Below are 15,938 nucleotides of genomic sequence, written 5' to 3'. Positions count from 1 at the left end.
ATTTGAAAATTAACATCTCGGAACTCGCGCTGTCCAGAGAATTCGTGCCAAGCGGACACGCCGGGCGAACTCAGCGGCTATAATTCTTAGATTGAAGTATGCGGCGTAAAGAAATTAATTAAAAAAGTCCATCCGCGTAATTACGGTAATTATTCAATTTTTTTTATTGTGATAAAGACTTGCCCTTAAGGCATAATTCTTGGTGCGTATGTGCGTATTATATGTGTGCTGTGAGGCCTGTGTTTTGTATGAATTGAAGCAGTGTTTTGTGGAATCTGTTGTCATGTATCCAAACTTTTTCATTTCTGGCGGAAGTAATGGTCGCCTCATCGAGTAATTTAGATCAAGGGTTAGAAGGGTGCTATCCGCCATAGGAATTTGAGAAATGTGACGCACAAAAAAAAGACACCCTGTATATCCCGTCAACAAATATATTATTCTAACTCAAACTTAAGGTGAAGCTTTAGCTGGGAGAGCCTATCTTAATACATGGGAAGTCGGCAATCGTTTTTCAGAGCGACCACTGCGCCAAATCTGATGAGTTACGTTGAATTTAGAAGAAAAAGTTAAAATGCGGTGATTGCAGAAAGCGATATTATATTTAGGCTGTCTACTTTTTTACGTAAATTAAAAAGAATTGCAAAATTTAAAAAAAACAAGACGACGTATAGAACTCTACCTCAGCAACTAAAAACGGTATCGCTATTCTGTGAACTGCACCTAATAATAAATCTATAGCCGGCAGCAAAGATATATCACATAAGCCACCCTGAAGTATACCACTTATTTGTGAATGTTTCATTTTCAAAACCCCTATAAACATTCTAAAAAATTTACATCAGTTGTAAATTCATGCATAATAATTTTTTTCGCTTTTGATCTTCCAACGGATGCAGCGTATAGAAATGCGATATTTGTTTTTGACGGCTAAGTTGCACATTCGTAAACTTCATGCTTGTATTCTTTTTTTCAGATTTACCAGTTTCCCGTAATACTAGTAAAAATTTCACGGTCTAAATGAAAATTCTATTTACTACAGTTATTGTAATTTAACTATCTATTTTAAATGCAACAAATTTTATTCAAATTGGTTCAGCGGTTTTCTCAAGAAAGCATTCCTGCATTTTACATGTATTTGAGCAGCCGGCAACGGATAGGCCCAAGCTAATGCTTCCACTGCTACAATGCATCCCGCAGGTTCTGAAGGAAACCCATGAAACAGAACTTTAGCGTGTACGCAAGCCCGTGGCCAGAGTGGTGCACAAATAAAAAAAAATGCCCAAGAAAAAAAAATATACAGCGGAAGCTTCGCGGGAGCCGTTATAACGGCCAGACATCTGGCCAGGCGTCTAGCAAAATCTCGAATTGATTGCCAGCAGAGCAAGAAAGCTGATCGTCTTCGAGATAACACTGACACATGCGCGCACTCGTTTCCAAGTACCGACGTAAATCGACGGTCTCGGGGTACGTGCTTCTTTTTTTATGTTTTCTTTAGTTGGTGCGTCATGGTATACCTCATAGCGAGAATGTCGAATTCTTTAAGCTCGGTACGCCATGTGTGGACTAAAAAAGAAAACTAAACGAAATTTCCTTAACTCCTGGCTAAGAAAAGCGGGAACGCTCATATCTGCTCACGGGGGTAGCTTTCCCTCTCAAAAATTCCACAACGACCTTCGTCCACTGACGCGTAGAGAATTTCGGCTCCACTGGAGCTAGAACGCTAAATTCAGAAAATGGCCTTATGAACATACGTGCACTCAAGTGTCTCTAATGCGAGTACGACGGCGCACACACAGCACGTGGTGAATAGCCTCCCAATATTGCGCGCTGCTCACAGTCGGCGCTGTGTGCACGGCCGCAATAAGAAATGGGCATATAAAGCGTCATCTTGCCTGCCCTTTGCCATTGAAATGCAATAGAGTGTAAAACAGGGCGATTTGGTTGATCTTCGTGCTGAAAACAGCGCAACAAATAGAGCCGACACAGGACAGAGAAATACACACGATAGACGCTGAATTCTATTGAAACCAACACGTGACCATCTTGAAAGCGAATTCATTTACCGGATTTACAGAAATCAAATGAAAAGCACGAATTGAACACCTACGCGGATTGCAACACCCTAAAGCTAAATAATATTTTAGAGCGCGAAAGAAAAGAATAGCCCACACGTATAGACAGCAGCACTGATCGCTGAGCCATGGTTTGAGGCAACAAGAACAAGAACATCACTGAGCACGCGCCCTGTGCTCCTAATTTGCCCTCTTTTTGTTTGGCTCGCACATGTGAGCGCCACCTGATATCCGAGCGGAGGTGGGCGCTACGCGTCATTGTTTTTACATGGCCGAGCCTCGCACTGCATACAACAATCACGCTTTGATAAACGACAAATAACAACTGCTCACGGGTACGTATAAGCTGTCGGACCTAACCATTGCCTTTCTTTACTCTTCACTAGCCCAGTTTGCATGAATGCGACAGTGGTGCATCGCATTTCCAAGCGCATTTGGGAAAGGCGATGCGACGCCGTTTACATGTAGCGCATTAACTCTCGCGAGAACGTAGCGCCACATGATATCGTAAAAGGGAAGTGCAGCCGACTTCCACACTTTGATTGGTTTTCGGGCCGAGCTGTCGACTCAAGACACAATGAAGCTCATCAAGCACCAAGTCATTGATGGAGATGGAAGGGCCGTTAAGGCCATCCTAGGGCTGGACCTGGAGAAGGCTTTTGACAACGTTCGGCGGTCTCATATTCTTAAGTCCATTTCGGATCTTAGCCTCGGCGCGCGCTTTCATGATTATGTCAGGTCCTTCCTGTCAAGGCAGGAAGGCTACCTTGAGGCTTGCGGAGCTGGAGTCAAAGACGTTAAATTTTGGAGACAGGGGCACTCCTCAGGACGCCGTCATCTCGCCCTCATTGTTCGAACTGACCATGGTCGGATTGACCAAGAAGCTCTTGGAGATTGAGGGGATTAAGCATACCATGTATGCAGATGACGTGACCATATGGTGTCCCAGTGGTAGTGAGGGCTATATCGAAAGTGTTCTGCAGGAGGTAGTAGATGTAATTGAGAATTATTTGGACCCGACGGGGTTGCTCCCCCTCCAAGCCGGAGCTGTTGCTGTACAGTCACACTAGAAAGGGACCCAAGCCAAGGGGATGGATCCCCGTGGACCAGCTGAGCATTCAGCTTCGTACAAGAAATGACAATCTCATACCTAGGGTAGATAAGATCAGGGTTCTGGGGATGATGATTGAGTCGAACGGCGCCAACACGCTAACGATCCAGAAGATAATTGCCAGGACAGTAAATGTGGTTCGCCTAATGAAGAGGGTGGCCAACAGGCAGACGGGGTTCCAGGAGGATAGTTTGATTAGACTTATGCACGCATTTGTATTGTGTCACTTTACTTATGTGGCGGCCATGCACAAATGGAAACCATCGGAGAAGGAGAAGCTTGACACGAAGTTTAGGAAGATCACGAAAAAAGTGTTGGGAGTGTCAATGTGCACCAGCACCGACCGACTTCTCCAGCTGGGAATTCATAATACCGTGGATGAGATAGCTGAGGCTCAGGAGAGGACGCAGATGGTGCGTCTCTCTACGACTAGCACGGGTCGGCAGATTCTGATAGAGTTAGGTGTTCCTCAGGAGAAGATTTCGCAACTTCATGTCGGTATTCCCTTGAAGGTCCGTAATCGGTATCACGTCAAGCCTGTTCCCAGGAACATGCATCCATAGCAAAATGTGGGTAGAAGAAAGGCCAGGGGGGCTTGCCTGCTGAGACTCATTCCTGATGAGAATCAGAAGGTTGGCTTCGTCGATGCTTCTTTTAACGAGGAGAGGAAGGTGTTTACCATAGTTGTTGTGGACAATGAGGGCCGTGTCGTTAACGCTGCTACCGTTGGGACTGATAGGCCAGAGGTCCCGGAGCAAGCGGCTATTGCGCTCGCCCTGGTTGACAGGCGCAGGCCTTTTGTATATAGCGATTCAAAGTCGGCCGTTAGGGCCTTTCAGAGGGGCTCGGTGGCTAAGGTTGCTTTTAAATTTATTCAGACATGTGAGATCTCTCAACACTACTTATGTTGGTTCCCTGCTCAGCCTGGGATGATTGAGGGAGCCCCTCCGAATCTCAATGAGTCCGCTCGTGAGGCCGCGCGAGATCTTACCCTCCGCTCTGCCCCGCGCTACGGCGTGCCGGTACTTCCCGAGAACAGAGACTCCCCTTCCACATACAATGAAATCACGAAGTATTACCTTCTTAATCGCAGGGTTTACAGTTTGCCGCGTCCTAAAATAAAAGGGCTCAGGCACTTACATTACGCTTACTACAGACTGGTACTTATCCTTGCCCACGGAGACTGAACATGTTTTATCCTGAGACGTATGCAGAGCCTTATTGCCAAGATTGTGGTGCTTTAGCCACGCTCGAACACATGCTCTGGTCTTGCGAAAGAATTGAAGACTCGGCGATCAAGGATGCGTCCAGGTGGGAGGCTGCACTTCGCAGCCCGGACCTGGATGAACAATTCTGGACTGTCCAGCAGGCTCACGGAGTGGCCGTGAGGCTTGGCCTTCCGGTCCCGACGTGGGAGCGGCCCACTTAGTGGTTAATTATCACTACTTGCAGGACCAAATAAAGTTTTCCATCCATCCATCCATCCATCCATCCGACTTCCGGTGTAATTGTTTTCCGGTAGTGGCCCGAGTGCACGTTGGTGGCTGAGTGCCGAGAAATAGTTTCGCGTAGAGCATACTTCGACGAGCGAAGTTGCCGTGGGGGACGCCATTTCGCTTCTGCTTCGGGGGTTGCTGTCTCGTAGCCTCACCAGCGCGGCAGTCCCGCAGCTAATTCCTTCCCATAATTTCTAATGCGACGATCCTGAGTTTACATGCTCCGCGAGAGTCGACTCGCGCCCGTAAATCTGCCCTCGCATGGCGCATTAATACGATGCGCCGTCCTAGCGCATTACCGCTGTTTACATGAATGCGATGCACTAGAAATGCGATGCGATGCGACACTGCCTCATTCATGTAAACGCGGCTACTGACCAGGACTCGAAAGAACAATCGACTTTCGCACGCGTGTTGTCATTTGCTGCGAACAGCACTCCGCTGCACCGCATTTCATCAAGCGCATGTGGGAAGACAACTTACGGGGCCGAACATCAGCTGAATAGTTGCATTTTTGCTATTGCTTGTGGTTTAATTATAATGAAAGACACGACGACGACTTCGACGGTCACGACGCTAGCCACGTCCGCAATGTCGACGACGACGACAACGACATTGTTGACGACGGCGACACGTTAACGACGATGACGACACGGAGGATTATTCACGTAAAATAAATGATCTTTAAAAAATTAGCAGTGCATGTTATGCGATTTAGAGAGTGAGACCGACGACGTATTCTTCGTAATCACCATCAGTTAGAGTATTTTTTATGTGCAATTAGCTCGTTAATTATTTCTGTCCACTTTTGAAGATTCGTAAATGTTCATTCTTGCTCTTTCTTTTTTTTTCCTCTCTCTCTCTCTCTCTTTGCCCTTTTTCCAACCGCTATTTTTCCCACCCCAGTGCAGGATACCGAACCGGACACTCGCATCTAGTTAACTTCGCTGCCTTTCCTCTCTTCTCGCTCTCTCTTTCGCTCTCCTAAATGTTCGTTTTAGGGCAGAAGTATGAATGTGTAGCAAATGGAGCTATGCACTGGGTGACGAGACAGGGATAGAAATTTATTCCAAATGCGTTCACAAACACTCCTGTTATTCGCACATCGTGTACTTTCACTGCAAAACATGGAGATAGGGCGAACGGCAAACGCTGAACGCTACAAAATCTTCGTCGTCGTATATTTGCTGCTGACGATGCGCCTACGGACGGGCACACGCCACAAATGTAAAAGTTGTATAATGTGCCCAGAAATATCCACTGAAGTTGTTTACACAACGTTACACATTTACCGGCCTCTAGTTCCCGCCTTCTACAGAACGGTCGCGCAATATGTAAAAAAATAAATGTAGTAAAAGTGAAAGAAATATCAATGAATTAAAATTAAAAAAGAAGGCACGCACAAAAAAATAATAATAAATATTGCGCACTGCGCGCTTGCGCGTGTGATGTTGACTTCTGCTAATCGCGAAATGCGAGTTCCGCGCGAGAATCCTACCCTATACCCCATATATAACAGTGACCAGGTGGTTGCGGATTCAGTGATTCAGGCAGTGAGTCACAGCGCCTGTGAGCTCACGGGCAACGGTGCGTCATTGCGATCTCGTAGGCCACCAATGAGTGGCGTCAGTTTCTTCAAGACACTTTAGGGACCACTGGTCTCGCGGTGCGTAGGTATGCAATCACGTGACACTTTTTTGTGTTTCGCGCGTTACGCATACAGCGCTCAATAAAAAAAAAATAAGATGCGGTTGATCCATCCTTCATGGGAATCGGTACGAAACGCAAGTGACACATGTCTTAACCGAAGGCGCTGCATGTTTGCTTCGTGAACTCACGGTTCGCGACCGCGAAAGGCTCACGATTTGCGGGTTGGCGACCGTGTTACAGGTTTGCTTAGCGAGCGGCGTTTGCTTAGCGTTGGCGAGCAGCATCGTGCTACCGCTTCGGTGAAGGTACGAACATTTTGGTTCGGCTCCGTAGTGCCTTGGGCAGCCAGGTGAGTTGCGACACGCTCTGCTTCAGGAATGCGAGTGGCAGAGCTCGTAGCGTGCGCCGTGCGAAGACGCTCTGCTTCACGCTGGCATTTCTCTTGGCCCGTCGACGTCGTTGTCTTTCTACGCCGCTTAGCGGAGCGCTTTTCTTAGTCGGTGCCATCGCAAGCGAAGCAGTAGGCGGCGTGTAAGCACTGCTGATGCATCTTGAAGCTACACTCCGTAGGCGACGAGGTGCCACTGGCTAATCGGGCGCGAAAGACAACTAATGTACGGAAATTGCGTCGTCACCTCAGCAGAAAGCCTATACGCCACCTACACCATGCTACACCGCGTTGGAGCCTCCACTGCGCTGAGAGACGACCGAAGCGCTTACTGTCGGCGCTCATTAGTGTCATGATGCCGTACTTCGCTTCACCACTCCTGGATGGCGGCGCCATCCCTGTTAAAAGAGAACATACTTTGCGCGTTCGCGCCGACGTCACGTGCCTTAGAGGAAGCTGATGGTGCACCCCGGCATATAACACTTTATTGTAAAAAAAAAAGTTATTGACGCAGGACATAGCTCAATGAAAGCGACTGAATGTGTTGTTTTAGGTTGTGGGGATTTGGGGAATTCGACGCACCATTGCGCAGGGGCATTTCACCTGTTCTGCAATCCACATGCCTCACTTCTTCACTCGCTCCGAACCAGTTGTCAGCGGTGGCGCTCCACTAGCGATGGTTCGCGGTGAGGGCGGAGCATGGGGCGGAGCTTCGACGTCACGAAACGGCCCCTAGAGGCTACTCTCGTGGCGTTAGCGTTCCTGTTCTCCCGCGGGGCTGCGCCGGGTACGTACATGCTTCCTCTCGTCCGCCGACACCTTTCTGACTAGGTCTGAGCTCACGCACGGTGCCTTTGCCCGTGCGGGGAGCGCGTACCTCGTGTTGATCCTGTCCGGACGCTAAGCCAAAGAACGGGTGCCTAGTGCTCGCGCGAGGTCGTAGCACACCGAGCCCCACTCATCGGAGGCCCAACTCGAAGGAGATTGCCTGAGTTCTCGCGAATTGGCCAATTGGTTGTCGCGAGAGCAAGTAGCATAGCCGCCGGGACTTTTCCTAGTGCCGTGTCCCAGCTTCAGCCTGTGCTCTCGCAGCGACGTGCTATCGGCGTCCCTGACTACATTTTCCGCCCTTGGTGGGGGACCCCTTTGGTTCCCCGCCGCCTTGAGACCGGGCGTTTGTGCAGTGTCGGGTGGCGCCGGTTACAATAAACTGTATCAGTTAACTCAGGGCAATACTGTGCTCTTGCGTGCGTCGCCCGGTAGCCCTTGCGGCCTGAGCAGTCGGGCAGCGGCGGTCGAGGCGACGACTGACGCGGCCCTGTGGCTCGCTAAGCTCGAACCTGCGGGGGTCAGTACTCCTGTGAAACCCTAAGACCCCACAAGGTTTCAGGTGTGAAGCCAGGCACAGAATTGAAAAGGTAAAAACTTGTTTAAGTTATCTATTCTCTTTAGCCGAATATTTATCCCAGAATAATTGCTGCTGGTAGAGGACCTATGATCGGACACTCTAAGGTCAAATAATTGTGCGCATTTTAAACGAGTTAAATGCTCAATTAAAGATCAATTCCACCGGTCTACCACACGTAATCTAGAACAAAAGAAACTCAACGAATGTCGTACTGATTACGTTAAAACAAGTGATACGTTTAGAATTCCAGTCTTGTTAAACGAGTGACATAAACATAGAATGTACCTCCCAGCAGCCGCGGTATTAAACAAATATTGCCAGTAACTGAGTATAAGCTTTATCAACAGTTCTGTTCCTAGTAATTTGTATTCCTCATATGTCCCGACCTCACAGTACTTCTGCAGCACATTGACCCTTTATTTTCCTTATTGATATGTTGCGAAGAGCGAATTTCATACTTGTATAATTAGATGTGTTTATAAGATGTGCCTAGTTGTGTATATGTTACATAATTATTTACACTAATGCGGGAGGTTATTTGTTACCCAAAGTTCTCTCTGTACGCTTATCAACTTGCTGCCACTGTATGCCAGCTTTCTCCGTGCCTGAATACCTTGGTAAGATTTTATAGTTAGATAAATTGATTGATTGATTGATTTTTCTTAAACTTGGCTAACGTAACCCAGGACACCCCATATACCAGATCAAAAACAGCGAGTAGATGGTGATAATCCTTAATTTTCTACAGCAAGTCCAAAGGAAATAATTATTCTGATGTCACAATTACCGTAATCACATTGACGTTAGCGGTTTGTTGGCAATTCACGCCTGGTTCTTGTTTTCTTTTTTCTTCTTTTTTGTACGGAGGAACGTCACGCATTCGTGCAGTGGGCGATTGTCCACTAATTGAGAGCTTATGTGAAATGAATAAAGAAAAGTTAAGGGTAAAGAGAAAAAAAGGATAAAGGCGATTTGGAAGTTGACACTTACGGCAAAAAATGTCATGCTGTGAAAAATGGAATTAAAAAAAATGAATACAAAAATTTATAGAGAGATAATTAAGAAAACAAAATTTAGCAAGGTAAGATTATCCTGAATTCCTGCTAACTGTCTGATCTGCCTGGAAATCCCATTATCCCACATTTGGTCCGAATCGGAGCCGAAATACAACGAACTACACGGTAAATAAAAGTGTTTGTTGTCTCTATCTCTCTATCCATGGGATATTTTATTTTCCAGAGTCATTGCCATCGTCGAAGTGTTTAAAAGTCAGGACCGATGAGATATTGGAGACCAGTCGAAACACAAACCTCAAGATGGAGTAAAGAAAGAAGAAGAACGACACCGAGGTCGTGCCCTCGTGCGCTGGCGCGAGAGGCTCGTGTGGCACAGGAAAAGCCTGCTCGCACTTTCGAACGCGCCGGGGGCCGTGGTGGACGAGTATACGAGCATCTCTCCGAAGAACGGGCCTGGCTTAGCGTCAGCCATGGGAATCGATGTACCCAGCGGCATCCGAACTTATCGTCTCCTCCACGGCGGCGCATCCGCCTTCTCAGAAGCGCCGTCACCCCAGAAGATGCCTCCGTCCATATTGCACGACCTACTTCCAGACAAAGCCAAGGCCGACGCGTCCTACACGTTCGGCTACTTGGCCATGGAGGACGTCCTCCCGAGGAACTGCGACCCTGCGGTCAAGACTGTGAACATGGCTGAGGAAAAGGCTTGCAGCAGCAGCGCCGCACATCGGCGGAGACTGGTTCCGAGGGCCGAGTGCGACCGGTTCGTTGAGGCGGACGTCAAGGACAACCTGCCTGAGTACAACTCCGTGCAAGCACCGTGCACCGTGCAAGGAGCTGGACTCCAGGTGGAGGACGTATCGCAGGGCACCGTGCACCGAATGATATACAGGTAAAGATAATTGGGTCTTTTGTGCGCCATATCTAAGGGCCGTTGCGAATATCCTCAGTTTGTGAAATGACATTTACTGTTTGCTAGGTCCTGCTAACAAAACGTAATTGAGGTTATTTATTACTGTGCCCTATAAGGAAAGTATAGCTGTAGTAAGGTGCATCAGCCAGGGTGCATAAAACATATTGATTTGCGTATAGTAATGCGATTTATTGCCGTGCTGATATACCTCACATTGCGCTAAGCCAGCAACACTATTTCGTGTTGCAATAAGTAGGGTGTTGTCGCAGAGCGATGATAATGTAGTCACAGAAGTGAAACAAAAAGAAAGCTCTAAATGCCCTCGCCGACCGTACACAATGCACCGTTTCGTTCACATTTTAGCACAGCGTGATCTTGAGACACCTGCGTGGTAGTTAGGTTCCTTCTTGATATGCCCCTTTAAACAGTCGCACGCATGATTAGCTGGCGCATCCATGTTGCTGCTTTTACCATGCTCTGACCTTGATGTGCGCTTGGGCGTCGACACTTTTCCGTTGGTCGCTTCACGTTAGGCGGTGAAGGCAGATGAAGTCTTCAACCACCTTCCGGAGAATGTACAGCTGCCTCACGCTGCCTCACGCAGCCTCACGCTGCCTCACAAAGGCGTAACATCGCAATGGTGTAAACTGCACATTTCGAAACATATAACAAGACTAAAAGTGATCAATTAAACACTGCGCTAAATATACCACTAATGTGTGAGTAAGAAGCTTAAACAACCCTTGCAAATATTGCATAAATTTCATGTAACCTTTGAACTCGCGTGTCACATTTGCCCGTAAGAGATGCTCTCACAGGTTTACAGAACAACGGTACTTTTTTTTGTTGCAGAGTTAAGAATGTTCATGGTTAGTGCTTATATATATTTTTAACGTACCAATTTCTGCAAAACTAGTAAACGCTCATACGCCCTAAACCGAAATTCTGCTTGCGCCTATCGGGATTTAGGCGCACATAAAAGAATCAACTCTCATGCAAATCGGTCGAGCTCTGTTGTCTAATCCCAACATTTCTGCGTTTAGAGAAATAGGAGTTGGTACTGAGCTAAACCCTCCTTTTTTGTCGCCGAGCTCAAATTACGGTACCGCACGGCCTTCCTTAAGCCTTGCGCACGACGTCATTTTCTTTGCGGATGCAAATACGGTTCGCGAGAAATGTATACTTTTTTCAGAGAAGTCAGAGGACAACCACTCGTGTTTCTTCTGTTTCTTTCATCTTGCAAGTAGTGCCACTTGCTTCGCTAGTTTTGCACTTTCGCGGTCAATCTCCTGCACCGGTCTTATGCGCCAAATGCACCCGGGACGTCGGCGCTATATTGCGGGCTTTGCACTTTAAGAGATGTACATGGGCGATGACCTGAAGGCACAAACCTTTCGGTAGTCATAATCGGAGGAGATATTCTCGTGCGACCACTATCAGGGATAGTGTCACTTTCGCGAGATTTCGTGAGACTCAGTCCATGCGCGCCAACGAGGGATCCTTTCTCGCGTTTGACCTGCCCACTATACCGCCGCCGAAAGTGATCGCCCGAGAATACATCTCCAGAACTGGGTTTGACAAAGGCTTCAGAAGCCCACTGTTATTTTATTTATATATTTACACATACGGTCAATCGCTCATGGCAGTAAAACTTCTTCACAACTGACTGTAGTATTTTCCATAAATAGACGCGCAACAAATCAGACTGTATCGTGTAATGAAATTTCATTTTACGGAAGCTACAAAAAAACGGAGCATTGAAGTCAATACAATCGATCGAGTGGTAGAAACGCAAGGTGTGTGCATGTAGCACTGCAAGAAGTCTACATAGAAGGACAGGGCTGCAGTTCGCTCACAATGCAAGTAGCGCTCATCGGACGCACTAGTGAGATGACATGTCGCGTCTTGGTTACCGCCGACGACGTGCCCGCCGCTAATCACCGATTCTGGCGATCCACCTTGTCTGCGCGGAAGCACGATGGAGGCACCCACAACAGTGGTAATGCACGCTCGTTTCTCGTGGAGAGCGCCACGACCTGCGCTATATATGCACGCGAAATTTCGTAGAAAGAACAACCACGGGTCAAGGGAATCACGCGCCTGTCGAGCACGATTTATCCGCCCTCGAGTTTGGTACCTAGAAAGAAGTCGTCGTTCGGTTTACGCGAACACAGCGAGTATTGCGTACTTTCGTCATTCACTCTTTACTTGGCATTTACTTAGCAGACAAATATGAATGCACCCTTCAACTGCCAAAAGAGGGTTGCACAAAACTTCATCGGCGCGGTGTTACAAGAGAATGCTCTAGAAGCGAAGACGGGATATTGTTGTGGTGGAAAGAGATTCCATTCAGGCTCCTTCAATGATCGAGGCGCGCTTAACATTTTAACAAACGAAAAAGCATGTGCGATAATGACGACTCCACTCGTATCTTTGCATAGCGAGAGAGAATTCCTGCAGATGCCGCCTCATGAATTCTAAACACAGCTCGGCGAAAAATGAACAGCTCAGCTCTTCTCCACTGAATCTTGGAAGAAAGGCCGCAGCAGAAAGAATGTCCTTTTCTTTTCCTTGCGAAAAAGCAAATTTCGCGTCCTATGCCTCATGAAGAAACTGTCCAGTAAACTGGCGGCATTCACACGGAGCAGGAGTAACGGACCAGGGCGAACAGTAGCTATTGGTCTTTCAGTGCTCTGGTAGCCTTGGGTAAGCACTGGCAGCATAGCTCATCACAGCACAGCACAGGTCGAACGAAACAGGCTGTTATGAGAGGCACCAACTATACAAAAAAGGAAACGTTTTATTGAAACAGCTGCAGTCTTGGCAAGTGCGTTTCAAACGCTGTGTTCAGTTACGGCCTGTGTTGTCAACGCAGTTCGGAGAAGCCGATTACGCGTGGAGTGGAAGCTGCCCTGAGTGGGAATCACCACGACAAGGATTGGAGCGCAGTTGCTTGGCCCGATTACAGGTTCGAGGTCTTGGGCTGCAAACCACACACGCACCTGCGCGACACGCTGCCGCTTCGGTTGTCGACGCTGAACTCCTGCAAGGCCGAGTGCAACAGCGACATGGCCGGGATGGCTACGCCAAGCAGCAGCTGCCTTTGGAGGCTACCCACGAGGTGAGGCTAACTGGGGCCGTATCCTGAAACGATCCACTTCGGCGATACTATCGGCTCGGCCACGCCTTCACCATCTGCGCGCACTGATTGATTGTTCTGGCAAAAACGTATCAGCTGCCGAATGCGATTTTGCTCAACCAGCCAATCAGCGCATACCTTACGGCAATACTATCACCGAGGCGATAGTATCGATCATTATATTACGTTTTTTATTAGTGAATTGTGAACTAAGTAATTCTTTTTTACCTCGGTTGCACTTACGGTTGTAGTATGTAAACTGCTACGGTTCTATACATGTCATATATTCTATGTATTGTCTATGTGCTGCCCCCCTTACTGAATGCCTTACTTTGAGGCCTGCAAGGTATGTTTATATAAATAATAAATATATACTCCCTTAGGATTTCACGTATACTCATGGAGGGCATCGTGTCATGCGTTCAGACAGACGGACGGACGTCTTTCCCGGGGAAGTAACCATATAGTGCTTAGTCATTAGTACTAGCTAGGGAACCTGATTGCTGCTAATTGGACACGCTCAGTTTACTGTCATTTGTATCGGACCAAGCCGATGTCCCCTGACCTGGGCGGGCCCTGTCGCTTCACCATGTGGGGGCCTTTGAAAATAGCAGCGTGGCACCACTGTTTGTATCGGGTTCTCATGAAGGTAGACGCCAGCCGGCGTAGTACGGCAACGTGCTCAGGGCAAGGAGTTTGGTCGCCTGGTACTCCGCCCAGTTGGGGAAAACACTATAGTTTCCGCGAGCTCTAGCCCCTACCTAGGGTACCAGTCTGCGCACTGCTTATATATTTAGGTTGTGCAGGATTGCTGGTTGGCGGCGCGTGATCGTGCGGCAGCTGACGGGCCTTCGACGCGTTTCGCCCAGGTGGCGCGGTCGTCTTTGTGGTTGCAGAGCTGTGCTCGAATTGGTCCAAGGACTGGATGTAATGGCATGGTGCAGAGAGTGGGGGCGCTCGATTCTATTCCTACTCCACTCCGCAGAGTTGTGGTTTATGTGGTTCCCCTCCTTTTAACTCGCCGGAATTCTGACAGGTGGACCATTCTCACTTCTCGAGTGGTTGAACTAATCTATTCCAATTCTCCAATTACAGTAAATAAAACGCTATCTGTACAATTCCTTACTACTTGCGCCACCTTTCCCCCTACCCCGTCCCTCTTGCGGACCTATTAACTAACACATATTTTTGAGCTGTTCACAACGTTACAAGTAATGTCACGCACTATTTTTCCCGTGAGAACAAACACGCTATGGGGCCTGTTGTCCTTGCAGTGCGTTGTTGCCGGCAATCCCTTTAACATATGTACACTGCTCTTAACCAGGGCTGTTTCAGCAGTATTCTTAGCCGTGTGGGCTGAAATCGCAAATAAATGACGTGATTGAAAAATATGTTCCGGTGTTGCAATTTTAATACAAATGACTCCAAGACATGTAAAATTCGTTATAGTTGGCCGTATGACAGGCTGCAAGCCTGTCATTTATTTGGTCATCTCTTCCGAAACACCGCCCCCATATAAAGAAAGCCAAGAGACAAAGCAAAGGCTTAGACACTCTCTAGGTTTCTCCAAACAAAAGCTAAACAATTATAAAACAGAAATTATAGAAAAAAATAGAATTCTATACAGCAGTTCTACTTTTGTAGACTCAAATCTATAAAATGTCTATAAGCAAATGTCTTTATACTATCTATAGACATCTGTCTATAGACATTACACAAACTCCAGTCTACAAAAATGGAGCTATATACAGTTTTACTTTTGCAGACTGAAGTCTGTAAGATGTCTATAAGCAATTGTCTATAGGCTATATATAGACATTTGTCAGTAGGCATTCTATAGACTTAGCATAATATTCTGCAAAAGTAGAGCTGTATATTCCTATACACCTTTCTCTATAGACATTGTGCAGACATTTGTCTACGAACATGAATTTTCATTAATCTATAGACAGTTTATAGAGTGTCTATAGACTCACACATTCTTTAGACAAGCCTACAAAAGGGTAAGGTCATAAGTTCATAGACTGTCTGTAGAAAATTCCTGCGGATCGGTCTATAGCTAATCCATAGACTTTAGCCTTACTTTATTTGTCGATTGTTGTCGATACAGGGTGTCCGAGCTAACATAAATTCAGTGAAGCTGTTCAACGAAGAATAACCCAAAAAAAGACAGTGCAGTGAGATCCGAATTTAGGGCTTATGGTGTGCAGCCGTCAGAGATAAGGCTTGTAGGTCTTTTTATTATAGTATACCTTGCACCGGGTTCCTTGAAATCTTTTATTTTCATTTCCCAGATTGGGTAAAATAGCCGGGATCTACAACCTATATACTAGTTATATAAATCATACATTTTGCCAACTATGTTTCGATTATGTACAAACACTCGCTGCTGGGGTTGCTAATAAGCAGTTAATTGGAAATGTCTCTAAATATGTACTGCATCCAGCATGCATATGGGAACATACCCAGGGAACTGTACATAGAAAATCATGCATGCGGATGGAAGCGGACGAAAAATATCAAAGGCATGTAGCCTGAATCTCTTTGGAAGACTGCATGCGTATTTGTGTGCGAGATTAAGCGGTTGCATCCAATGCAACCGCTTAATCGAACGATATCTGTTAGCTATCTGTTATCTACAAGTTAGTTAACATTTTCGTTTACATATCGCGCCACAAAAAAAATTTGAATAATGTAGTATGTATGTGGACGTGTTGCTTCTCATCTGTACTTATGCATTAATAT

General features: G+C 46.9%; 1 protein-coding gene across 1 annotated transcript; it reads left to right on the top strand.

Annotated features, from left to right (window-relative positions):
* The first annotated feature begins 9,596 nt into the window (after positions 1–9,596).
* On the top strand, positions 9,597–13,179 carry LOC142570758 (uncharacterized). The gene is made up of 2 exons (XM_075679114.1): positions 9,597–10,033; positions 12,930–13,179. Exons 1-2 carry the CDS (start codon positions 9,612–9,614, stop codon positions 13,177–13,179), a joined length of 672 nt encoding a protein of 223 aa, XP_075535229.1. The 5' UTR covers positions 9,597–9,611.
* The last annotated feature ends 2,759 nt before the right edge of the window (positions 13,180–15,938 follow it).

Source organism: Dermacentor variabilis, chromosome 1 (assembly GCF_050947875.1).
Source record: "Dermacentor variabilis isolate Ectoservices chromosome 1, ASM5094787v1, whole genome shotgun sequence".
Classification (NCBI taxonomy): Eukaryota; Metazoa; Arthropoda; class Arachnida; order Ixodida; family Ixodidae; genus Dermacentor; species Dermacentor variabilis.
This window is presented reverse-complemented; position numbering and strand designations above follow the sequence as displayed.

Excerpts from the sequence above, each read along its gene's own strand:
- LOC142570758 (XM_075679114.1), top strand. The coding sequence starts at position 9,612 with ATGGGAATCGATGTACCCAGCGGCATCCGAACTTATCGTCTCCTCCAC. Across the intron at positions 10,034-12,929 it reads GTGCACCGAATGATATACAG|TTCGGAGAAGCCGATTACGC; the intron begins GTAAAGATAATT and ends TTGTCAACGCAG.